Source organism: Artemia franciscana, chromosome 11 (genome assembly GCF_032884065.1).
Source record: "Artemia franciscana chromosome 11, ASM3288406v1, whole genome shotgun sequence".
NCBI classification, from domain to species: domain Eukaryota; kingdom Metazoa; phylum Arthropoda; class Branchiopoda; order Anostraca; family Artemiidae; genus Artemia; species Artemia franciscana.
In genome coordinates this window covers 34,995,473-35,023,094 of record NC_088873.1, presented here as the reverse complement: position 1 = coordinate 35,023,094, position 27,622 = coordinate 34,995,473, and the positions used below count along the sequence as shown (strand labels likewise).

Here is a 27,622-nt window from a genome sequence, read left to right as displayed (position 1 = left end):
TGAAGAAATACACTGTAATTGGCTTCACCCATAGAAGGCTTTATCTGACAAAAATGTAGTGTTTTCGAAACCGTTCTTTGCAACACATAATCATTAGAGTTGTAAGAACACAAATAGTTTGTGAAGAAAAACGAAAACTCAGTTTAAACTGTGGAATAGACTTATTGCATTCCAGCACCTGACAAAGAACACCAAAACTATTTACACCAACATTATTTACAACCTAAAATTTCTTGACAGCTTTCAGTCGCAGTAACATTGTCTAAAACAATACTCATTTTCAATTTCCTCCGAGTCTATTGCCTCTGCCCCAACTTCCTGATCTTTCTTGAGGAGGTCTACTAAACAGCCCAGTGCCCGGAGCCCTGCCAGGAAAGTAGTTGTACCTACAAGAGGAGATTAAAAATTCATACAAAGAATAATAAGACAAACGAACTGAATAGAAAAGATAATCCAGTACAATAGCACAGTATATGAAGATATGAAGCTGTTAAAAAATAACCCAAAGACACCTTGCAAGATCCGATTATGATAGCAGGCAGTAGTTCCAAAGCTACCCCGACCCTGCTAGCTTTTTAGTTCCCCAATCCGTCACTTCATATATGGGCATATCGCAACATTTCCTCAAGTAGTCTTTCGCAAGCAGGTTTCAAAGCCACATTGAATGATAAAACTTGAAAATATCTAGAATCTTCATCACAAAGAAGTCAAAAGAAATACCTTGTGCTTCGTTAAAATCTTAAGAAAAAATTACACGTTCAATGAAATGCTTTACTATTTTCGTAATGCTAACATTTGTTTTCGATGTCTTTATGAAAAAGTTAGAATACTTTTGCGGACTGCTCGTTAGAAAAAGTGTCAATAACTTAATACTTGATACTATATATATATTGCATTATCGTATTTATTGTAAATTTACTTATATTGCAGATGTCGAAATATCTGAATATAGATGTCTGCATTTATGCTCAGTAGCGAGAGCTTTCTAATTTGCTTAAATTAAGATCATATTTTGTTTTTAACCAAACCATAAATTTTCATTTAAAATTTAAAAAAAGAAGAAGAAAAAGAAAACTGAAAATTTGAAGAGGGGTACATAACTTGGAAAAACGCAACAAAAGCACATTTATACAGAAAATACTCGATATATTTTTCTTCTCCGGATAATTGCACTTTGTTCTAGATACGAGTGTCCACAAGGTAACAGCGATAGTTTCTACAATTATTGCGTACGTTAAAGTTCCTTTTTTTACAATAGATGTCTAAATTTCTAAATAAAGAGGTTTGCATTTATAGTAGACGTCTGTATGTAAATGCCTGAATGTAGACATCTATATTAGGTTTAAAGATATATTTCTCTATTCAGATTTTCGAATTTATGTATGTAAATGCCTTTGTGATGTATCAGTTATATCAGGTGTCTACTTGTCGTTTGGGAAGTATACTCGTCTGCAAATTCTAAAAATTTCTAAAATGTAAAAAAAATACGAAAATTTGAAAGGAGGGGGACACAAATTGAAAAAACCCAAAAGACATTTGTATCTCCAGAAAATTGCACTTTGGTTACATATGAATGTCAACAAGACAACAGCAATAAGAGAACTTGAATTACTTTAAATGGCAAAGTGTTTAAATACAGTTTTAAACTGATTTAAATTTCTAACAGAAAGACCTGCATGCGTTATAGAAGTATATATGTAAATGCCTAAGTGTAGACATCTATACTAAGTTTAAAAGTATATTTCTCTGTTTAGATTTTTTGAATTTAGGTGTGTAGCTTCATTTGAGAAGCCTCCATTATACCTAATGTCTAAAACTGCTATCTGTCTATTCGCCATTTGAGAAGTATACTCGTCTCCAAAATTTAGAAAAGAAATTATTCTCCTTCCTCTGCTTCTTCTACAGCAGTCCTAGCCAAGTGGTTAGCGCTCAAGACTTGAAGTCCTGAGAACTGGGGTTGGATTCCTGGTGTTGCTGGTTATTTGGTTTGGGACGCTCGGTGTGACTCTGTAAGCTTAAGTCAACCCAGCTCTAAATGGACCCCCCTGAAGAAATCTGACGGAACACACAGGAAGCGTCAGATGATTCACCCCGAACCACGCATTGCACTCCTGGCGGAAGGCAGCAAGTCAGGAGATCGGTACCTGCGCAACGTAGACCATTGGTCAGCACTCAAAAAGCGTTTTTTATTTAGTTTCTCTGGTTTTGCTACAGCCGATCACGACGTTAAGAAAAAAAACTGCTCCTCTCTCCAGTACAGCTTTAGTACAGTTTCTCCAGTATAGTCTCCAGTATAGCTTTTGCTCCAATCGATGAGATCCGCAGTGATTTCAAGTATATGTGCAAGAAAACAACAATGTCTTTCCTTATTCAATACAAAGGAATGCAGTTAAAGCAAAAAATTTCTTCAAGACCAAACTTAATTTCATCGTTCCTTTTTTTAAAGTTTAATATGAATAATGGCTACCGTGCTTGAATCACTGTCTAATAGCGATTATTTAACACTTGAAAATTTATTTAAAAGGGCGTTTTAATTTCCAGTTACTAGGGACTGCGGTTCGCGCTTTACTAGGTTACACCTTTTGTTGCAACCCTGATGTAAACTATAATTGGTCGACACCATATTTCATCATGCATTTTCGTTTCTGACCTGATACCCCTAAGGAAAAATTATCTGCCTCCCCCCTACTAAAGGTCAGAAATATGCCCGACTATGTTTAAATATGTACTTTTGCACATGAGGATAGGAATCCCTCCTTACCCTGAGATTCAGTTTGCTATAGTTCTAGAGTTTGAGGATATTCAAGAATTTTCACCCATAGAGATTCACCACTGTTTTTAATGATCTTTTATGTTCGCTAAACAAAAAATCGCCAAATCAGCACGTAAATAACTATATTATTGAAGAAAATCACCAAATCAATCGAAAAATTGCTAGAATCAAAAAATTACACTAGTGAAAAGTGATTTTTTCACCAGTGGCAACCCTGGATATGCCTATGAAGCGATTGGTCTATTTTGTGCACACAGAATCAGGTCTAAAAATGACAAAAAATAAAATTTTAACAAGTGGAGAACTTACAGGAATTGCGGAGTTTGCAAAAGAGATGCTCCACCAAAATCTTGAGGATACTTGAACGCAAGAAAGAAATATAGATGACCAACAAGAATCCCAACGATTTCACTCAAACCACTGAAAAAAAATAGAACAATATCGTAAATCATCACTCAATGTACAGCACTCAACAACAAAAAAGAAAAATAGGGTCAATATAAATTTAGTTCATTTAGAGAGTGATATTTATTAAACCAAAAAAAAAAAAAAAAAACAACAACATCAGTATTACCAGCCACCCCGAGAAGTGAAAAACGTGTCCGAGGGGGTGGCAAAAATACTCTAAAAACAATCCATGACTAAATAAATTACAAAACAATTAATGCAAAATCACACATCCTAATCGGCCCCGAAAACCTTACATCAAAACAAAATTAACTTCACCGTTAAAATCATACCTCAAGAGGCCATAATAAGTAATTCAATTTTTGATTACATATAATTATTCATTACTGAATATAAATTATTCATAACAACATAACTTTAGCTCCTATCATTTCATATAAACTGATTTTTCACAGAAGGATTCCTTAATTCGTTAAGGGTATTTACACACAAGGGTATACTAAGGGTTATATGGTATCTACAGCTCTGACAATTAATTTTAACGATTCTCGTATAGCCTAGTTTGACACGTATTTTTGTCCTACTTGTTTTTCAGGAACTTACACTTTTCTCACACATAGATTAATACTATCTTGTTTTAGGATAATTATTTTTCCACTGACCCTGTGGCTGTTATAGAGACAGAATTTATACACCTAAACCCGAAAGGATTCTCTAAGGGAGGAGGTTACATAAAATATATAAGATAAGAAATGAATATAAAATATTTGTTTTGAAATAAAAAAAAGAGATAGAATAGAAATGTATAATCTATCTACGTATTCCGAATGCAGTCATTGTTTAAAAAATACAAGAACACTATCATACAAATAAAAACATTATGCGAATAGCCTTTGTTGATTTCCAAACCCCTTAGCATACGCAATTCGTACTATATGCCCTACGATCCTCTTTGAGAAGGACTATACACGTTCCGTTTAAAATGCTTTCTGAGTTGACAGTTCGATCACTCCATTTTCCGAGCCCTCCTAGGCTAACGTTGCACAAGCTCGGCCTTCTAACCCCATTTGGTCAATAGTACCCGTTTCATTCCCAACAACTTTTGGTAGACAGTACCTTTACTCTGTCTCCAACCCCTTCAAGTAAACACTAATGACCAATACAGATTGAGGATAGAGCGCATGTACTGTTTCTCGAAGAGTTTTGTTGACAGAGCGTACTCACTATTGACCAAAGGGGTGTCGTAGACAGAGCCTAGCTATATGGTAGACTGTGTGTATGCTTTCGCTCCCACACTTTTCGGTCAACAATCGATAAGCCCTGTATCCGACTCCCTTTGGTAAACTGTTCATAAATTCTGTCTCTGACAATCTTTATCAACGGTGCATAATTTTCAATCTCTAGCCCACTTTGTTCAGCACGAGTCAGAGTCTCATTTATGATAATTTAATACAAAGAGGTTCAACCCGCGCTTCTTCTCATATTGAAACTACATCAATTAGATGTCCTAAGAGGATTTGATACCATAAAGAATCAGCCTACCTCGTCCATTTTAAACTTTTTTAGTTTGTGTGGCCAAACTATTTAGAACTGATTGGTTGGCCTTACCATAACTGGTAGGGCTTGGATAAGCAATCCGAATAAACGGCCAAAAAAAAAAACCAACATCTACTTTTCCCGAAATCTTAGATAAACTTTCCAGTGTCTTTTTAATTGAATTTCATGACCAAATCACAAATTCTCAATAGGTTTCAATGGTAAGTATTCCCAGGGGAGAATTCACTAATGGACCCTTTGCCTTTCAGAAAGTCAGCCGATGTTGAGGCTCACAAAATGATGCTTAAGGTATCGAATTCTCTTAATACAAATCAATTCAATAGACAGGCTGCATTGATCATCGGAGCAGAATTCACGTCCAGTCCCGTTTTGAATAGTATCTTATTTGTGGTTTATTTTTCTTTAGTCCCCCCCCCCTTTATTTCCCCCTTTTAATACAGGCTACTTCAAAACGTTATTTTTTTTTCTTCTACACTGACGATGGCTTAGCGGAAGTAGTTACATAAATTTCTGTTTCGTCTTTTCATTTCATTTACTGGCTTTAAAATCTCCCTCGTTAGGTTTTGTCTTCTTCTTATTTTTTTTCATTGTCGTACATTATGCAGTCACTCAGAACGTAATTACGGGAACAGTTAAACGAAATTCCTGCAGAATCAATATGTGAAAAAATTAAATAAATAAAGTCATTATCATTTAATAATAATTTCATCCGGTATTATTTAATCCAACTTTGCCTAAGTCTTGAATTTAAAATTTTCTTTGATGAGACGGAAGCATAAATATGCCAGCTATTACGATAGCACACAATATTCTCATTAAACTTTTTGTTCAAGCCCTTTTGTAGGTATAACTATGGTGATGATTAAAGCCCCCTTTGGTTGTTAACAAGAAAATAGTTGCTATAATGAGTAAAATGGCCGATCGGCCCAGAAACTAAATTTTAGATAACTCAGTAATAAAACAGAGACTAAATAAAAAAAAACGAGGAGGGGGTTATTTCAAGTAGGAAGAAGAGGTTCATATTTCTAATCTACGGTTGTCATCAGGCGTTCAGAAAAATTTCCCGGAAAAAAGAAGATCAGTTGTTAGAAAATAATTCTTTTACAAAATTTTACATTTTATACTAACAAAGGTTAGAATAATGAGACAATGGGCCCGCTCTAGTCATACAGAATAAAAGTCCTTGCATGATCTCTGTTCAAACATAGTACAGCGTGCTTACTTCCTGCAAAAAAGTTGATGAAGCTGTTGGTAATTATTCTACTAACCAAAACTGAAATATTCACGAATTTCATGGAAAGCAAATTAAAACTTACCATCCGGAAAGAATCATATGGAAAATCAGTAGAAACCATGGTTAATACATGGCTCTAAGTGCATGGTAAGTACATTTCATGGAAATTAAATCATAACTTTCCCTCCTGAAAAAATAATACGGAAACCCAGTGGAACCGATGGTAAGTAGATGGCTCTAAGTAAATGATAAATATATTTCATAGAAACGAAATCAAAACTTACCCTCCCGAAAGAATCATACGAAAAGCCAAAAGAACCCATGGTAAATACATGGCTCTAAACTGCGTTCCAAACCAAAAACTGACAATCTGATCTTGATTGAGCATGCACCAAACATAAAGAACACTCAAAATCATTGGATCCATTAAAAACTAGAAATAAAAAATATGCTGTTAAGTAAAAATATAATAGGATTGTATGGAAGAAATATAATAGAAATAAAAAATACACAAAAGATGTCCAGCAACAATGACGAAATTTTGTCAATATCCTGGGGGGGGGGGGGGCGAAATTAGAGCAACTTTTCCCAAATCAAGTGAAAATGACAGAGAGAATTGAAAAATTAGCCATATAGTACCATAAAGGCAAGAACATACTAAAAAAACCGACCCGTTTCCGTGGATGCTTGAACTATGCAGGCTTATCTTAGTTTTGACAAGATTTTTGAGAAACTAAATATCAGCGGATGGAGGGCATAAACTTGGGTCTAGGGGAAGGGGGAACCAAGCTCTGAGGGGCAGTTGCTCCCCCTGCCTCATAGCAAATTACGCCGATGTATAGCAAACGAACTTTTACACAGCAAATCCCTGATTTCAACCAGCGTTACTTTCTTCATAATATAATTCAGAACACCAAGCACCCCAAGGGAGGGTTGTAACTAAATTAACTAAAGAATTTGTCGCAAATCCCGAAAAAAAAATGCCTCAAATTTGAAATTTTGAAAATTAGGCCGTTGATAATGTTGTTTTAAATCACGATATTGGAATTTCAATTTTACAAGATAATTACAGACCATCTACCAAAAAAAAAAAAAAAAATCGAATCAACAAAAGTCAATATTGGGAATCCGGTTCTATTACTTACAAGATTATCTGGAAGAAAAAATCTCCCTGGGAAGATAAAAATGTTGCCTAAGAGTGGCGTTTATGCGGCAAATACTTGGAGAGAGATATATAATGAAGTTGTTTCTAAGATGGAATACATAGGAAACATATCGTAGGCATTATGTGACGTGAAACTAAAAGCCGACTCATAATTTCCTGAAAATCTTATAAAAATGGTTTAACTTCTCCCGTTTCGTGCTGGAGATAGAGATATTCATGTTTAATGACATACATTTGAAAGCGCGAATTTAGTTTTCTTGGTTGAACGAAGCAGAATTTTTTTTTAAGTCCAGGGAAGGGAAGTCCCTAAAAATATTCTATCATACCTACTTAGAAAACATTAGAAATCAGCTTAAAAGAAATATCATTTGAATAATTTGACAGCTTTAACAGTTCCCAGTTTTGCTAAGGATCTTGATAGAAAACTTCGCCGACATAAGATGCATATTATTTATGCTTTATCTACATTCAATAGACAGAACTTTGCTTAACAATTAGTAAGAGATTATAAGTTTTCTTATTTTCGTCAAAATACCGGGGGGAGTGGCAAAGTCGGAGCCAATTTTCCCAAATCAAGAGAAAATAACAGTTCAAAATGAAAAATGAGCAATATAGTACCACAAAGGCAAAAATACTAAGAAAACTAGCCCGCTAGACTGGATGCTCGAATTATATCGGCTTATCATAGTTTTGACAATATTTTTGAAAAAACTAAATTTCAGCTAGGGGGTGGGGGCAAATTGGGGTCTGGGGGAGCAAACTGGGGTCCGTAGGGGGAATTAACCCCAAGCCCCATAGAAAATTGCGTCCCTGTTTACGAACTGTTGACACATTTAAGATCTCCAATCACTTTTTTTTGCCAAGCACCAGAAACTTTTAATGCCTCATTCAAGGCCGTACTCAATTTTGTTCGGGTGGGGTGTCGTACAAAAAAAATAATAATTTTAAAAATAATAATTTCAGGGAGGGTGCTCAAACCCCTAGCCCCCTAGACACGGCATTGGCCCTATTTCTTTCTTTTTTAAGCAACATTTCGAAAAATTATCACGCCTGTGTTACTGAACACGAGACAAGAGAAAAAAAAAAGGAAAAAACAGATATGTCGAAATCAGGCAATAATCATGGGTCAATTTTTCAACCAATCCAGTATTTAACCAATAGAGTAACCAATAAAGTAGTTAACCAATAGAATACACGCTAATTTTGATCGGATGGCGCCAACTTCTATTTGATACCAAACCAATTAAACGACAAGACTTAGTAAAAACCACAGGTTTTATCGCCATCTAGAAAAATGGGTTAAGATTGTCTGATTTCTACTTCTACACAACAAATTCCTTAAGCAGGCTTCTAAACACTAATAAAGGAAACAGAATGATAATAAACACGTATCAATATAACGTCCCCAAAAATGGATTCTTTTGGTTCACTTTGCCTTAAGGAGCAGAATGGGAGAGCACGAAATCAAATGGGGAGGAAAAACTTTCCTAGACTTAGATTATTTTGATGATTAAAGCATCCGAGATGAAAGTGTCAGCAAAATAATCGAACTTTTAGGGCTTTTGCAAGTTCAGGGTGCTAGAATAGGTTTGACAATTAACAGTAGCTAAGGCTAAGAATAGGCAGAGATGAAAAGGTGACGGTGTGTAACAAATCAGAAGGACAGCTTCACTTACCTTGGTAGTATTATTAGTAAAGACGGTGGGAGCAGTGAAGATACTTAAAGTAGAATAGCCAAGGCTCATGGTGTTTTCTCACAGTCGACAAAAGTTTGGAAGAGTAGGAAGATAAGTCTGCAAACCAAGATTAGAATATTGGAAGCTACAGTGATGACAGTGGTCAAATATGGTTCTGAAGCATGGGCGCTCTGAAAAGCCGATTAAGATTTGCTAGATGTTTTCAAGAGAAATTGTCAACAGATTGTTCTGGCTGGGTACCAGGCTGACTAACAGTATTTCAAACAGTAGGCTGTACGAAAATTATGATTCAATCCCTCTATCTAGGGCTATAATGAGAAAAAGGTTGAGATGGCTAGGTCACATTCTGCGGATGAAAGGACAGATTGCAGAAGATTGTCGTTTTTGACCAACCGTCTAGGGCTAAACAGAAAGCAGGTTGAATGCGGTTCGGGTGGGTGTGAGGAAGTCATCAAAAAAGCTTTAAGGGAAATAGGAACTTTCTGGGAGGGTGTAAAGAGGAAGGCTTTGAATAGATTGGAAAAGAGGAGGAGCGTTTGTAGCTGTGCTGGCCTCATGTGGCTTGGTGCTGCGGTGAGTTGTTAGTAGAGGTAGTAGATATAATCCACCTCACCCAGCAGACGAATTATTAAAAAATATATTAAGGAGGCTGCGAGCAGGAAACAAGTTTTCAGTCAACGATGTATGAAAAATAAATTAAGGGCCTTGGAAGGGGGAAACAAACTTTCCTAAAGTCTTGACCTATCTAGATCGTTTTTCACATCGGATAGTATACCAATGTTCAGGGAAAAATATAGTGCCGTTCTCGAGAAAAACAAAACTACATATATACACACAAGAAAATTATTGCTTGTTTAATAATGTAATATATACACATATATGAATCATATATACATATCATACAATGACAGGATGACCAACTGCCAAAGATTATGCTTTTGGTCATCCATTTAGGGGCAAAAAAGCAGGTCATGCTCAGATGATGTTAAAAGGTCCCAAGAAAGGTATTAAGGAAGTTGAAACTAGATGGGAGGAGGCCTCAACCCCTTTTGGCCTTAAGCGACTAGATATATATATATATATATATATATATATATATATATATATATATATATATATATATATATATATATATATATATATATATATATATATATATATACTTTCTGACAGAAAGTATTGTTTTAGGCATCGAAGATACGACAATTTTTTTTTTCAAAGGCAAGTTTTCCAAACATTTTTTTTTAATGAGGAAAGAGAAACAAATGAATTTTGGAAAAGCACCGAATAAGAAAAAGCAAAGTCAACCCGATAAAACTTGTTTAGTTTCAAGGAATGGGGTGCCAAGGTCAGTTCATGGGGTGCAACTGTAATGCGCCCCCTTTTCAACTACTACGGCTGAAATATCCTCCTCCAGAGTACTAAATAAATTAGAAACTAAGCGGTCAGATTAAGTTGACTTTTTTAATATTTTTAATACACAGGAGAAAAAGAGTAAAAAAGCAAAGAAAAAAAACTCACTGGCATCGACATGAACAAACCAAAGAGAACACAGGCAAGCCAATTAAATGTCAACATGAATATATAGTCAGCTGGGCGAGTGCTAAAAATGCCTAGAAATAGAAAAGAAATTCTAAGTATCGTGTAGAACTAAAGGGTCATTGAATTTCGCTTTTTTTTCAGAAGAAAGATAACGATCGCGTATTTTTTTCAGGGGTGATCGTATCAAACAAGTGGTCCTATAATGTCGTGAGAGGGCTAATTCAAACGGAAAATAAAAGTTCTAGTACTCTTTCCAAGTGACCAAAAAGATTGGAGGGCAACTCCCCCGCCTCTTTTTCTTCCCAAAATCGTCCGATTAAAATTTTGAGATAGCCATTTTGTTCATCATGGTTAAAAGGCCAAATAACTATATTTTGGATCTAACATAACCCCCAACCCCACTCCCCCCCGGAGCCCCAGGGAAAGGTCTTTAAATTATAAAATTTGCCCATTGATTACGCATGGTATCTGTTATTGGGAAGTATGTATACATTTTCGGGTGTGGGGGGGGGGGATTGTCAACTGGAGGTTTTTCCATGGAGGGAATTCCATGGGTAGTTTCTAGAGGGTGAAATTGTCAGGGGAATTTTACGCGTGGAGTTGTTAAGGGTAATTATCCAGGGTAAATTTTCACCGGGATTGAATTACCTGGAGGATATCTCCGTGGGGAGACGGATTTCTCCTTGAAGATGGGGCAAGATTTCCTGGCATTATTCAAAGAACGATCAGAAATTAAATAAAAAACAAGTAAGGAGCAACATTAAAATTTAAAACAAACAGGAATTATTATGCATATGAAGAGGATTGCCCCCTCCTCAACACCTCGCTCTTTACGCTAGAGTTGGAGTTTTTTCAATTCTTAAAGAACAATTCCTGAAACAGAAGGGTCTTTCAAATTTTAGCGTAAAGAGCGAGGTCTTGAGGAGGGGGCAGCCCCCTTCATATACGTAATAATTTCTTTTCGTTTTAATTTTTAATGTTACGCCTTACTTTCAGTTGAAAAAACTTGTTTTTCTTATTGTGTTGCGAGAGCAACACTTCGATTTTGTCCCGTTTTTTTTTTTTTTTTTTTTTCCTATGGCGCCGATGTCGGCTTATTCATGGAAACTGGTAAGGGTCTAACCTGTGCGGTTTTTACGGAAAGTGTGGACCTCAGGTCGGATTGATGAATATGACATTACATTTTAGAAAGCTCCGCAAAACTCTTGCCTGGGGCCAAAAAGGATGGTTTTTGCTTGTCCACGAGCCAGAGCCTATGGAGTGCGAAGTGAAGTGGAGTTATGTAGCCTATGTCAGAGAGGAGTATCTGAAGTTGTGCAGCCAAGCTTTCGTTTCATCAAAACATGTTTCTGCTTTCGAGTGGAAAGCTCCGTTCTAGCAGGCAAGCGGGCAGGCACCACTTTCAAACTGAAGATGGGCTAAAATCTATAAGGTTAAATATATGCGGCAGTTACCCGGCCCCACAGCCAATATATCTTCTGTGAGTGATAAATAGGAAAATTTGAAGAAGCAAAAAAACGGCATTTCCCCACGGGTCCGAAAGTACTGCCGTGATTTTCGCTGGGTTTATCATTTGTTTTTTCGGACTTGGGATTAAGGTGGAGAAATGTTATCAGATGTACCTCTTAAATTTAAAAAGTTTTGTCATTGCTAAAGGAATTGGAGCTTATCCTTTGCTCCCTTCTAAGTGGTGACGTTAGAAAGTTGGCCTACGGCAAAAAAAAAAATCAACTTTTGAACTAAGACAGATATAAATTTTTTTCGACGGCAATCGATAGCTCTTGATAGGCTGATCAAAGTATATGTCATCCATTTTTTGGTACAAAAATTCTTTCATGAAATATACTAGTTTGAAAGTTTCAAGGGGTTGGTAACTTCAGTAGCAGGGTACACACTGAAACCAAAAATAAGCCGATACCAATTGTGAGACATATAGGGGACTTGTAAGGGAAGGTTGGCTGTTAGCTCATAATCATCTTCGGCAGTGAGGGGTTTGCAAATTTGACTATTTGGTGTACCTATCATTTGTTTCCAGTGTATTTGATGGTAAAACCGAGTTGGTTCCAGTGGTAAGACATGTAGGGGACTTGTAAGTAATAATCGTCTGTTAGGCTACAATCATCTTTAGTGAAGAAGGGTTTGTAACTTTTGCTAGTTGGTGTAGCCTACCCATACTCACTATAACCTAGAATTAAGTGTTTACGCAACGGGTACAAACGATAACGTAAAATAACGAGGCAGTTTCGTAATAATCAATAGTGTCATCTATGGTATTTTGATCCTGAAAAGTTACGGATAGCTTTATAATACCAACAAGATTATATAAGATATTGTTCCAAGCCTTGATCTCAACTGGCTGCAAAGTCAATTTAGTCCCTTCTTTCGATATTCTTTTGTTATTGTTATTTTTTCAACGCTGAGGAATAGCCTTTGATCATGTGATTACTGATCGCGTTCTTCTCTGAACATAACGTTTTAAAAGCTTCGATAGGCTGACAACTTCAGCGTTTAACCGATAGCAAAGAAACAAAACCAACACTTTATTCGGCGAAGCCGGACAAAGATTGCCGCAACACTTCACGTTGCTCAGGCAACGTAGGTCTAGTTTAATCTCATATTGGATGTAGACAGATTCTTTGTTGAAGCAAAGTAATATTGTTCAATTATTGAAACTCTTGTGCTCTTAAACACAAAAAAGTAATACTGAATTGACAAAGTTCATAATTCCAATCCTTAAAAAAAGAAAAAAAAGTTCCAACAAAACACGTAAGAATCTGCATTACACTAAATGTATATTTCAATTTTGAAAATAAGCCAGTGCAATGTGAAAATTTTAGAGTCAATGGAATAACTAATTAAACGGTTAAAACGACAATTGCTGAAAACAAAATCGAAAAGATAACTTTTTTTGGAAGAATATAATAATAATAAGTGAAAACTTTAGCACATAGACAGCTTAGGATGGAAAAGGATTTAAGGGAGGTGGCAGATTCCTCCTTGTACAAGATAATTTATTTTCGATTGTTTTTAAGTTTTATATGGGAAATTTCTATACAGTTTTTTTCTGGTTTGCCCTAGAACTACCTTAGCCCAAGAATGATATGGCTTTAGAGCTGATTTGAAAAAAATCCACCAACCCGCTCTCTCAGGCCCCGTTTTCCCATGAATCGACATCTTTTTCAATTTTCATTTTGTACATTGCTGTCCCTTCCCGTCCCCTAATGACTCTGAATATGGGCTTGAAGCCAATCGAAAGAAAAATTCCCGTGTTTGGGGATTCCGTATACTGAAACTTAAGCTTTATTGTAAATTAAGATCCCATAACCCGGGAACGTCAACCTTAAAAAAGAAAAAGAAAAAAACGTTGGCTCTTTTTCCACAAACAAATATTTTGTTTAATTTTTTAAAGGTATAACAAAATAATTACTTGCCCTTCTCGGGCCCCTTAAATCAAATTGATTCCATATAAAATAAAATATGAACAAAATCAGTTGCATACTGAGATATTTCTTTGCCACTTTTACAACCAAATGGTATGTACAGTGATCAGGATATCTTTTTATCATATCAGATAGGCTTACATCGTGCAGCTGAAATTTATTTCTGATTAGAACCTATCTTTCAAAATTTTAACCTATCTTTTTTGCGAAACGCGTTTCAATAGAAAAGTTGAAATTTTCCTTTTTTCAGCAACCTGTCATACTGAGCGAGAGGTTGTCATGTGACGGATGAAGCTTGACGGATCACCCAAAAATAGCCTTTTTGCATGAAAACGGAGTGATGTCCACCATGGGTGGCGACCTCTCCCCTCTTGTTACAAAAGTTGGAGCTCTCATTGACTCAGGGAACGATCATTGAAAGTTGCCAGCCGATCGGACAGTCAGGAAAATTATACCGGACTATTTTTCTACTATAAAAACTATCTGTGTTCATTCCACAATTTGCCTATTCTTGTGCCCTTACTTTGCCATAGTGGGTCACCGTAGGCAAACGGTCTTTTTCCAATGGTCTTATTCACTTCCCCCGGTTTAAGAACAATAAATAAATGATAAAAAGCAAAAAACCTCGGGTACTATTATCCTTCACCTACTAGTCACATTTACTTCTTTCTATCAACTTAGAAGGAATTAGGAAAACCAAACACTCAAATTATCCAATTAAAGAAAGTATCATCATAGCCAAAATTACAAGACATGTTGACACATTCTTAAAAAATATTTGATCAACAAGAAAGATGGCTCTACAGAGTTTGTATCCACTAGTCATATTTACATCTCCCAGTATAAAAGGAATTAAGAAAATAAACAACACGAACTATATTACAACAACTACTATTCAAGAACATAATACAACACAACTACACCACCCCAATTAAACATATTGTCGTCACACATAAAAAGAAACCCAATGACATTATTTTGGAAGCGAACCAAGAAAACAAAAAAATGTTCCTAATGAGTTTCTAACGAGTTTCATTCTAATGAGTTTTATTCACCGTTTTGGTAAAATTCTAGTTGATTGACTTCTTGCTATCTCAGTAAGGGGTTAGGTTAGGAAAATGAAACTTTCAGGGATGGTTCTAGAGGCTAAAGTATGTCAGGGGAAGGTATTTTGAAGTACCTACCTCCACTCCTTCTCCCTCTAGAGGCCCCTGACCTTTGATGACCTTCAAAAATATGTGTGTTATAAAAGTGAAACCTTGCAAAATAGATCTTCTGCTTAATTGAAGTACAACAAAATTGTTTTCAGCTTCACAACTTTGCTCAATCCCAATTTATAAGCTTTTAAAGATATGCAAATACATTTCCTAGTTTGAAAAAAAAAAAAAAAAAACATTAATAAGGCTCAGAATTTTACTCAAATAACAGGAATTGCATTTTCAGAACTAAAGGCAGAGAAAAGGCAACTGGTAACTGAAAATTAAGGTAAAATGTTGTTTTGTCAAAATTCCAATAGGTATAGACTTGTCATGTAGGGGAATTGCAGGGCTCTCTAGAGGGAGGAGTGGAGCTGGGTACTTTAAATACCTTCCCGGGATATACTTTAGCCTGTAGACCTATCCCTGAAAGTTGTATTTTCCTAGCCTAACTTTCTGAGATAGCAAGAAGTCACTCAACTAGAATTTTATCCACCGTTTTTAATGAATTTTAGTCACCTGTGTAAATATGTGTCCACTTTACACAAGCTTGATGAAAATAGCCCTGATGGGGGAAAAGCAACAACCGTTCACCAACGAGATCAGAATGAGGAGATGTGTAAGAGTTTACTCTTATTGGATGTATGACTTATTTACGGGTTTTTAATCTTTCATTGAATTTTTTTATAATATTTGGCTGAGTTGATTTGTGTCAAAACGAATGTCTAACATACAACGATATAAACCAGAAACGAAAAGGGTTTTAGAAATGGCAGTTGGTATTGGTATTTCGTTGACATTATAACTTGGCTTAGATGTGAGTACAACTAAATTGTTACTTTTTAGGCTGAAAAGAAATGAAATGAAGTAAAATAAGTGAAACTAAATGGAAGTATATTGAATCGAGGACTTCAGGTTGAAATGGAGTTTAAATAAAAATTCTTAAGCTTATACAACGAGACATTGAGTCCCTGTATTGTGAATTAAATACTCTGGGAACACTTTACTTTACTCGATTAGTTACTATATTTTACTCACTTAGTTATTAGTTTGTTCTTAATATCTGTAAATTCTTATTTCAGTATCAAATACTGTACTTATGTTACAATTTTAAAATCTCTTTCAAATTCCCATTAAAAATAAAAAGACTAAACTCATAATTCTTTGTTTTCAAAAGAAAAAAAAATCTTTTCAAACCTTTGCGTTGTATTCATTTTATCTTTAGTCTCAGGTACAGTTTATTTGTAGTGCTACTTTTATTTAATTTTTAATTTTCATTAGCTGGTAGACTTTGACGCCTGTACGCTGCATTACTTAAATCTCCAAACTCTGTTCAAGTACTTTGTCTCGGGTACAGTTTATTTCTAGTGGTACTTTTATTTATTTTTAATTTTCATTAGCTGGTAGACTTTGACGCCTGTACGCTGCATTACTTAAATCTCCGAACTCTGTTCAAGTACTATGTCTCGGGTACAGTTTATTTCTAGTGCTACTTTGATTCATTTTTAATTTTCATTAGCCGGTAGACTTTGATGCCTGTACGCTGCACTAGTTAAATCTCTAAGCTCTGTTCAAGTACTATGTCTCGGGTATAGTTTATTTCTAGTGCTACTTTTACTTATTTTTTAATTTTCAATAGCCGGTGGACTTTGACGCTTATACGCTACACTAGTTAAATCTCCAAACTCTGTTCAAGTACTCTGTCTCAGGTACAGTTCATTTCTACTATTACTTTAATTTATTTCTTTATTTTCATTAGCCGGTAGACTTTGATGCCTGTACCCTGCCCTAGTTAAATCTCCAATCTCTGTTCAATTATTCTGTATCGGGTATAGTTTATTTCTACTCATACTTTTATTTATTTTTTAATTTTCTTTAGCCCGTAGACTTTGATGCCTGTACGCTGGACTAGTTAAATCTCCAAGCTACATTCAAGTACTCTGTCTCGGGTATAGTTTATTTTTAGTGCTACTTTTATTTATTTTTTAATTTCCATTAGCCGGTAGGCTTTGACGCCTGTACGCTGCACTAATTAAATCTACAAGCTCTGTTCAAGTACTCTGTCCCGGGTATAGTTTATTTCTAGTGCTACTTCTGTTTATTTTTTATTTGCCATTAGCCAGTAGACTTTGACGCCTGTACGCTACACTAGTTAAATCTCCAAACTCAGCTTAAACCGGTTACATTACTAGGCACGCATAATCCGTACAAATGAAGGCACCCCAGACGCAATGTATGGTGTTGGACCCTCCTCCAGTCTTCGAAGGAGGGGAAGACAGCAAAAGACACTAGATCGATTCCATGAGAAGGAGGCAACAAGTTTTCAAACTACACTGAACAAGCTCTGGTCCCTGGCACAAGATTGGCTGATTTGGAAGTCTACCGTTGCTGCCTTATGCGCTTCTAGGCGTGGGAAGACCAAAATCTAAGTAAACATGTATTTTATTTCTGGGCAAAAATTTAACAAAAACCCTTGTAACCAAAAAAAAAAAAAAAAAAAAAAAAAAACAAGAAAAGAGAATAGCATCCCAGCATGTCTCTTAACAAACATAATACAACACTGAAGTCTTTACAAAGAAATATCTAAAGGATTGACGCTGAGTAAATACCTACACTTTCCACGCGCAAATAAATGAGTTAAAGAAAGCGCTAACCTGTTTCTAACTTCATTGAATAAGTGTATAAGAAGAACAGATTCATCAAAAAATGGAATCCAGTATTTGGAGATAAAGGATAGGCAAAAAGTGAGGTAGCTGGTCGCCATATCTAGAAAACAAACAATAAATTTATTATCCAAATTGAGTCGTTTCAAATATTTATCCTTTAATCAGGAGGACAGGGGGCTACTATCATATCCTTCCATGAGAAAGAAAGTTACTAATATACTTTGTACTACATCATTTGTTTCCTGAATCATTTCCATTATTTATTTACTTTCGTCTCTCTAATGTTAAATTGTCCAGACAGACTAAAAGAATAATTTACTATCCCCTTGAAAGTTGGTGTTGAAATATGAACGCTGCATATAAATGAATGGGGTATTAGATGAATCAACTCATTCAAACGAAGACTTTAGATCATAGGCAGCAAAATAGTGCTGCCTAAGTAAACAGTGATGTGTGCAAAATGTATTATTTACTTTTTTTCAGTCTTAGGCCAGGGAATCAAAGCCATTATGTTCTACGTATTTGAAAGGTCCAAAAATTTTGTATTTGAAGATGACCCCCCCCCCCTTCATAGCCCTTAGGTCAAGGGTTGTAAGTTATGCCCTGGGGGCATTTAAGGTTCATATAGAAAGGGTGATCGTATATACTTCGGAGGGGGCTCATTGGATTGCTAATTGAAAGTTTTAGTGTCCCTTTTAAATCCCGAGTGATCGGAGGGTAGATAATTCCTCCATATACACCTCACACACAGGCCAAGCGCCCTTTTTAAAAGTCAAAAGTGTCTGGTGGGCAAGTAACCCCCCTCCCACCATTTCCCCAAATACATCCAGTCAAAGTTTTAAGATAGCCACTTTGTTCAGCGTAATTGAAAGGTCCGAATATTATGTCTTTGAGGATGACAACTCCCCCCCCCCCCACTGCCCTCAGGGCAAGGATTATAAGTTATGTCGTAGGGGCATATAATATATATATATATATATATATATATATATATATATATATATATATATATATATATATATATATATATATATATATATATATATATATATATAGAAAGGGGGATCGTGTAAACTTTGCAGGGGGCTCGTTGGATTGGTAATCAGAAGTGCTAGTGTCCTTTTTAAGATTCAGAGTGATCGGAGGGTGGATGACCCCCACCCCCTTCTCAAACCTCGATATTTTTCCATCGTTCAGTGGTTTGACACTTCTAATTGTACTGTCGACTTATTTTTGGTGGACTACCGAAAAGCATTTGACCTTATTAAACACATGACCGCATTAACGAACCTGAAAGAACTGGGAGCTAAAAACAAATACTACTATTAGTGAGAGATTTTTTACAGGGGAGACGGCAATCAGTTTACCCTTTGTTTGCAAAAGATACCTGCTCTGAGTGGTCAGAACTAACCTGCGGATGCCCCAAGGAACGAAATTAACTGCTCTTTTATTTCTTGCCGTCATCAATCTCATCCTCACAGAACAGGAAGAGCTTTTCAAGTTTGTTGATGACTTGTCTGAACTTCTCAAATATATAGTCGAAAATGCAGCAGCAAAGCAGCAGTATGACCCGACTTTCTTCACAGACTTCATCAAACAGTGTTAAGTCGAATAGTCTACAAGTGAATGAACAGAAATCAAAAGTTTTACGATTCAATCCACTTAACCAAGTTATCACTATCCCAGATGCTCTCTTTCCAATTGTTTACTCTGGAACAATCCTAGGCGTAACATTTGCAAGTGACTGCTCGTTTAAGCTGCATGTAGACAATATTATATACAAAGGTAACTACTCAATCCAGAGTTTAACAAGTATGCGCAGGTTAGGCTTCTCTGATCGTCAGCTCCTGCTGGCGTATACAACCTACATCAGTATTGCTGTCCCGTTTGGGGTACTCAAACTCAGAACACAGCTTACATGGCAAATGAACTAGAACATGTCCAAAAATGCACTACTCACACCCAGTTCCAGCAACTACGAAAGTGCCCTTGAGCTCTTGAATTTGCCCACCTTGTTCGATTGAAGACATGTGCTAATAATGAAATTTAGGAGATCACTATTAACAAACGAGAAGCACCGATCCATACTTCCACCATCCACATCAATCAGCAGACATACTAGGCATTACAGTCAAGTGCCGTAGGAACAGATTCGCAAACTCCTTTGTACCACATTTCACAAGTGCATTTAATAAGGTCAAGTAAGATGTCACTTGCGCCGTCCGGCTAGCAAAACATCTTACTATAGTTTAGCTTTATATTTGTCCGCGAAAGTTGGTTCTTCATGGTGAGAATGATATTGACTTATGCAGTTTTTTTCGCTCTATTTTCGAGTACCAGAATCACTCCTGTTGAAGCCATTGCTGTGCCAAAAACTGACTTAATAAAGTTGCGTTTCCATTCTACCTTTTTGGCGCCATCTATCTTGACTACACTAACTGCATTGCACTTACTGCGAGAAGTCACAGGTGGCGCATCGTCCACCAATGGAAACAATCCGACAGGAAAGAAACGTGGATGCCAGGCAGGGAAAAATGAAAGAAGAAGGCGTACGGGGTGTGCTATTTCGGTACTAGTGACAAGCCGTGACTATTGTTCTTCGCCAAAACAAGTGTTTGAGGGATACCTGGTGAAAATCAAGATATCCAGAACACCTAAAATACCGAGTCTGAAGAGATTTGACGAGAACCCGTGTGCCCCATCCAGGATAGCCCGCCCGTTCTTAAGCCCGAACGTCCTTTAGCAAAACGTAAGTTGCCAAATATACATGTGTGTAACGCTAGATCTTTGAACAACAAAACTGATGCACTTGAAGTTATTGCCAGGCAGAACAACGCCTCAATAATAATAATAAGCGAATGTTGGGACACTTCTGACGAATCGGCGCGCATCAAAGGTTACGCAAGCTACTTTAATACGCGTTATGATCGTGGCTTGAATCGTCGAGGAGGAGGCGTTGGACTTTATGTTCGTAATGACCTACCCTCAAGGCTGTTAAGTGAACCTATTGACTCCGACCACGAAATATTATGGACCGAATGCAAACCTGCATGTTTATCAAAAAGATTTTCAGTTGCTTCTGTTTATTATCCTGAAAGCGCTAAAAACAGGAAAGATTTGATTGAACACATTCAGTTTTTCGTAGACAAAATGCGCTGCAAGCATGTCTCTCCTGGCTTTGTTATTGCCAGAGACTTCAATCAAACTAATAGGCTATGGGTTTCAAATATTTTAGATTTACGACAAGCCGTTACAATACCTACCCATCAAAGTGGCAGCACACTTGACTTGATTTTTACAAACTTGACAAACTTTTATAACGCACCGAGATCCCTAGGACCCATTCTGAATTCTGATCACTTTATCATCTTCTGGGAAGCCAGTTCGGCAATTCCGAAGCCAAAACGAGTCAAATATACAGTGCGACCACTTACTGAAGACTCGATATCTACATTTGTTCGCTGGATCGGTAATTATCAGTTTGAGGACATTTGCTCTGAACAGGATATTAATATCAAAGTCAATAAGCTGAATACTCTGCTTTAGGAGCAATTTCAGACTTGTTTCCCCGTAAAACTCATTACTGTGAGTGAAACTGATAAACCGTGGATAACCAATGATCTAAAGAATTTAATAAAAACCCGTTGTCACCTTCATATCGCTGGTGATACCGTAGCTTCAGCCAAGTTGCGTAATCATATTTTTAAACTGAACAAGCGCGCCAAGAGGCAGTATGTGCGGGATAAAATTACTCCCTTACTCACAATAGACCCCCACAAATGGCATTCCTCAGTAAAAAGACTTACCGGTAAGACAACACTCAGAGATCTAAGGCTGCTCAAAGAGGACGGTACCTTAACCTCAGCTAATGAAGTCAATTCTTTTTTTGTTGACATTTGTACCACATTTCCATCAATCACCAAATCAAAAATTGATACTATCATTGCTGGTGCACAGATTGAGGACGTATGTGAAGTCTCTGAATTCACTGTTTATAAGGAACTCCTAAGACTGAAAGCGAACTGTGCGTCCTACCCAGGTGAGCTTCCAGTAAAGCTGTTACGCGAATTCGCCATTTTTCTTGCTAAGCCACTCTCTTCTATAATCAACCAATGTCTCCGTCAGCAAGTATTCCCTAGTGCTTGGAAAAGAGCATATGTCCGCGTTATTCCAAAAGTAAAGTGTCTAAAATCTTGTGATCAACTCCAGCCTATATTCAATAACTCCGAACCTTTCTAAAGTTGCAGAAACGTTTATTTACCGCAAACTTATGTCACAGGTCTCTGCACATCTAGACCCGTATCAGTATGGATGCTTAAGAGGCAGCAGCACAACTGTTTATTTAGTACAGATGTACCATCTCGTTGTCGAGTGGCTCGACCGAGGAAGTGCTATAGTCGACCTTCTCCTCGTAGACTACCGAAAAGCTTTTGATCTTATTCGCCATTCCGTTGCTATCACAAATCTACGCACCATGGGTGCACAAAAACATACTCTCCTTTTAGTGATCAACTTTTTACAAGCCCGCTATCACTGGGTTTACAGTCTTTTCCCAGGAGATACCGACTCCGAATGGGTCGAGCTTACATGCGGAGCCCCACAAGGTACAAGGTACACTGTTTTTGGCAGTGATAAATTTCATCCTTTCCGGCTCCGAAGAAAGATTTAAGTATGTAGACGACTTGTCAGTCCTACTGAAATAAATTGTTGAGAAGTCTATGGCTGTCCCCCAATTCTGTAACGAAATAATCAACAACTTTAAAGATGAATGTACTGCGAACAACCTCCAAATCAACAAAGGAAAGACTAAAATCCTTCGCTTTAATCCCCGGAAGAGAGACTTTATGTGTCCTCCTCCTCCTTATCCAATTGAATCTTCGGCAGTAGTGCTTGGTGTCCAAGTTTAGCATCGACTGTTCTTTCAGCCTTCATGCCGATTCAATTATCAAAAAGGCAAATAGTGCGATGCGGACACTTATATTAATGCGTCGATTTGGTTTCTCAGTGACACAACTAAGGATAGCCTATCTCACTTACATTCGACCAATTTTAGAGTATGCATGTCCTGTATGGGGCCCACAAGTCAATACAAAAAAGAGCAGTCAAAGTAATATTGTGTGATGCTTTTACCGAATATAAGTTAGCATTATCCACTTTACAAATTCCCTCTCTTCAAGAGTGTCGTCTCAGTTTGATCCTTGAATTTGGCCAATATCTTCTCAGAAGTGATAAATACAGGTCGATACTGCCACCAGTTTTAGTGAAACATCGAAGTACTAGGTCAAAGAAAATTGACAGATTAGCAGCACCTCCTTCACGCACAAATCATTTTTCCAACTCATTCATCCCTTTCTTTGTATCAAAGTATAACAATTGTTGATTTTATCCATTTGTCTTCAGATTTTCTTTTATCGTTTGATTTAATCCTTTTTTTTTGTAAGCACAAGCGCCATTTAGTTTTATGACTACAAGAGATTGTGCAAATAAAACCTATTCTATTCTATAAGTGAATTGAAAGTTGCATCATATTCCGTAAGTGTATCTAATTAGTGACCATTATCTGATTGTAAGGGAAGCGTAATTTAGCGTTCATTTGTGAGTGCTATGACAGCTATTTCATTAAACGAATGTGAATATGAATAATGCATCTGATAGAAATTTTGAGATGGCCAATAATTGTCATAGAAACTTCGAAAAATGCTCGTTCGATTGGAAATTGAAAGGGCTAATGCCCTGTTTATTAGTTGAAAGTGATTGGAGGGAAACAAGCCCCCCCCTCCCATGGCCATAAATTCCAAAAACACATCTAATCAAAATTTTGAGATAGCCATTTTGTTCAGTGTAGTTTAAAGGTCTGCAAATTGTATTTTTAACAACCCCCATATCTTCTCAAGACCAGAACATAATTTGCCCTTTATTGAAAACAAAATAAATTTAAAAGTTTTTCACTTTGTTTTTACTAGATATTTGAACGGGGAAGTCCTCCCCTTGTATTCTAATTACAGTGCGAGTGTCTGGTACCCTTTTATAGATTAACAAAAAATTGGAGGGCAAGCTGTCCTTCTCTCAAGCCCATTCTTTTTCCAAACGCACCCAGTCCAAATCTTGAGACAGGCATTTTATTCAGCATTGTAGAACAGTCCAGCAGCTATATCTTTAGCGGTATTAGGCATGTCAACCCCCCATAATTATGCAATTCACCCACTATGCTTTAAAACTAAATGTTGCTTTAAAATAAATCAAAAGGCATTGTGTTAAATGGTTGCCAATAAAACATCTCAGTAATATATCAAGAATGACTGGGGGTATTAAGTTGAAACTTTTGGGGATACTACTATTACTACTTCTGTTCTTACAATTTAAATAAATAAAAAGAGTGTAAGTGTAGGTTGTTAAAGAGCATGGAAAGAATCGTTTGGGAATGATATTAAGTTTTATTTTTCAGATTAACTTCAGATGCTATAAAATTAAATAAAAAATACTGTATGTGTCAGGATTAAAAATTGTTGAAGAAGTTTCTCTGACATACAAATAACTACATGTAATATGGATTGTTATAGAAGAAAACTAAAAGATATACAATATTTTTTTTCATGAAAAAGACTGTGTCAATAAAAAACGAACAGAAATTAATTCTAAAAACTTTTTTCACAACACACGTTTTTCAAAGAAAAGTAAAGAGCTCCATTAAGCCAAGAATGAGAAAAAATAAAGTCAAATGATCTTCAAAGCGTAAAACTACAACAAATCGCAATCAATAAATAAATGAAACTCAAAACAAACAGATATTACAATAAATAGCAAACTCAAAACAAGTTAAAATTAACATGAGTAGGCCTGATAACCCCTATGCCTTCTCAAGACCAGAACAAAATTTGCACTTTACTGAAAATAAATACATTTGAAAAGTTTTCACCTTTCATACTTTCATAAATGAAAAATTATCAAAACCTTAACAAAGGAATATCAGTATATATCAATTTAATTGACAATCCATGGTCATTTGTTTTTTTAGCAAAGATTTGCATGTAAGGTTGAGCCTCTACTTCTCAACAGCATTACTGTATGCATAATGAATGAAATGTAAAGAAATGCTGAATATGGACTAGTAGGAGGTAACAATAAAGTGTCTCCATTGCTCTCTATGCTGCTAAAATTCATAGAAGAAGTTTCTCATGTTGCTAAAATTCTTGAAAACAGTTACTGTTGATGTATTCAAACATATATACAGCCCACCAGTGCAAGATGACTCACACAAAATATAATGATTGGGAGTTTAATTAAAAAAAGAATATAAATATAATGAATCAATAGTTACTTGTCAAACAAAGCAGGTGTGTACAAAGGAATTTCCAATAGATTGAGGGAGGAGTAAAATAATAAAACATAAACACAAAGAACCATTGTATAAGAAATCTAAAGTGTTTACTTTAGAAAAGTGTCTACTGAGAACTTTACCATTTTCATATAAATGGTTTTGTATGTGAAGTTATTGTTACAAGAGTCTAATTAAAAGTCTTGTGTCTGATGCTTATTTCCTGCATATTCCTCTGAAAACTTAAATATCATATTTAGAATCCATAATCACCCTGAGATTGTCTAGTTTCATCCCACCTGCATGGGAAAAATAGACAGCAGACAAGGGTCAACATCCTCCATATCTGGAATTGTCTTTAAAATCAGAAGGAAAGTGTTGCTAATTGGGAGTTTTTTAGCTTTCAAACACCATACAGAAAGCTGTTCCTTTTTGTCAAACTGGATGCTAGCTATGGTTGAAAAGGCAAAAATGTAAAATTCCTGCCTCCTCTTCCCTATGGAAAACTGGTAACTAAAAAAAAAAAACACACATATATATACTCGCACTCAGAAAGATTTTTTTATGAAAACAAACACACACCCAAAAAAAGAAACTGTTGCATAAATTTAGCCTTGGGTTGTAGAGGTGTTAAGATAAAATCATCACCCTAGGCAAATAATCATAACCTTTCACAAACCTGGAGACTTCTGAAGACAAGGTCATAGTCTAGGTATACATGCTTGAGAGGAATGATTCCAATCTTTCCCAGCAAGGTAGCACCAATGGTAATTCCAAACCAATGTCTTGTAATAAAGGGTATATTCTGAAACCAGTTGCTAATTTCACTCATCTAAAAACAAACATGGCTAAATTAAGCTAACAATAACTAAATGTTTAGTGCATTTGCTAACTGTATATTCTGTAAAAGCATATATTACATACTTTTAATATCTAATTGACAAAGATGAGGAGCTTCCAGAAGACAGTGATTGTAAAACTGCAAACCATTCTAGATATATTTTTGAAATGAAATTCCTTTGTATACAGAACATCTTTAGCTTTACAATTTAATTGTAAACTTTATTTATTCAAAGCAAGATTGATGATATTAAATATTACATATTTCAGATATTAAGAACATTTGTTGTTACTGTCTTTCAGATAAACCAATAGGAAAACCTTGAGAGCCCTTGGTGCTTCTAATTTTGTAAGTTGTCTTGCCAGGTAAAGCCTCAAAGCCTCTAGATGAACATGTTCATAATACAATGTATGTCAATCATCCACTTACTTGGGTAGTAACTGTTGTGGATCCTCATCATAGAAATCACACTTGCTAGCAGCAGGAAACATTCTGTATCCTCCACCTTAGTAATGGTGGTGAGATGTGACATCCCAAGAGGTGTGCCATGGTTTGTTCAGCCACTTCATGTCCACCAACAACTTGAATGCATCTGCACTGGTAGATGCTATTAGTAGTATTGTTTTATTAGAGTTAGTGGGACATTTAAGTTTGGTCTATTTACTTGCACATGAGGGGATGGGGGTAACATATAGTAGAGTTGCAGTTATGATGTGTTGACTACAATTATTTTATATGTAATGGAGTAAGAATCATTGTTTTTAACCCATTTATACAGCCAAAAATAAGAGACAAAGGCATCATCTTTGAGGGTCCTTAATGGGCTTAAAAGTCAATTTCTGGAAAAAAAACTATTAGGTCTCCATTTAGAAAGAACATAAAAAGGCAAGAAGTGATAAGTTTGCCTTATTTGTTGGTTAGTAACATAAACTGCCCTAAATTTCTCTGAAATAGAATGGTAGTATTCTTAAGTAAAATTCTAGCCTAGGGGTATGTGTAATCTTGGAATATCTTCCCAGTGTTTATGTTGGTCCTGAAAGGAATTCATTCCTCAAAGTTTTATTAACCAGCCTAAACTACTTTTCAAGAAATCCCACTAATAAGCCTCTAAACTAGAATTTTACTATTATAGTCTTATTTTATTATTTTATAATTAGTCTTATTCTGCTATAATGATCCCATCTGAGCAGGCCCTAATCTTGAATCTTACAACTACTTAGCTACAGCCTATGACTGCTTTAAGGTAGGCTAGCCTAAGCTAGTTGTCAGGATGACTGGTGGGCCAAACCATTTTGTAATAAGGAAGAAGGTGTCAGTTTGAGTGTCTAATTTAAAATTGGGAGAAAAATAAAATTTGAAAAGGAGGTAACCAGTGAATTTGGCAAGAACATAAAAAATGCATCTAGTGATGTGGTTACCTTCTAGGCCTAGCCTAGTTAAGGAATAGAAAACTGTAAACTTACCCAACTCATTAAATATGTGCTATCCTATATTTAATTTGATGAAGTAAGCTCAAACTGGCCTAACTGAAGAATTTTCTCAAGCTAGCCTATTGCAGTTATGGCTAGTCTATTTCATAGGCTATTTGAAGTAGAATTTAACACCTTATCAAAATTTTTAATGTAAAGGAAATTATTCAACATATATTAAATAGCTGTCGAAAATTGACTGTAGGCTAGTGCTTTTCATAGTAAAGTTCAAACCTTTATTAAGCTCCAAAATGACACGTCATTAACAGAGTCACAGGTTTAATATTCAAAAATTCCGCGTTAAGGTTCGACAGAATAG

General features: G+C 36.1%; 1 protein-coding gene across 1 annotated transcript; it reads right to left on the bottom strand.

Annotated features, from left to right (window-relative positions):
- On the bottom strand, nt 1-27,622 carry LOC136033135 (derlin-1-like). The gene is made up of 7 exons (XM_065713773.1): nt 27,538-27,622; nt 25,673-25,825; nt 17,667-17,778; nt 10,356-10,447; nt 6,257-6,405; nt 3,083-3,193; nt 1-386 (listed from the first exon to the last, which is right to left on the bottom strand). Exons 2-7 carry the CDS (start codon nt 25,823-25,825, stop codon nt 281-283), a joined length of 723 nt encoding a protein of 240 aa, XP_065569845.1. The 5' UTR covers nt 27,538-27,622; the 3' UTR covers nt 1-280.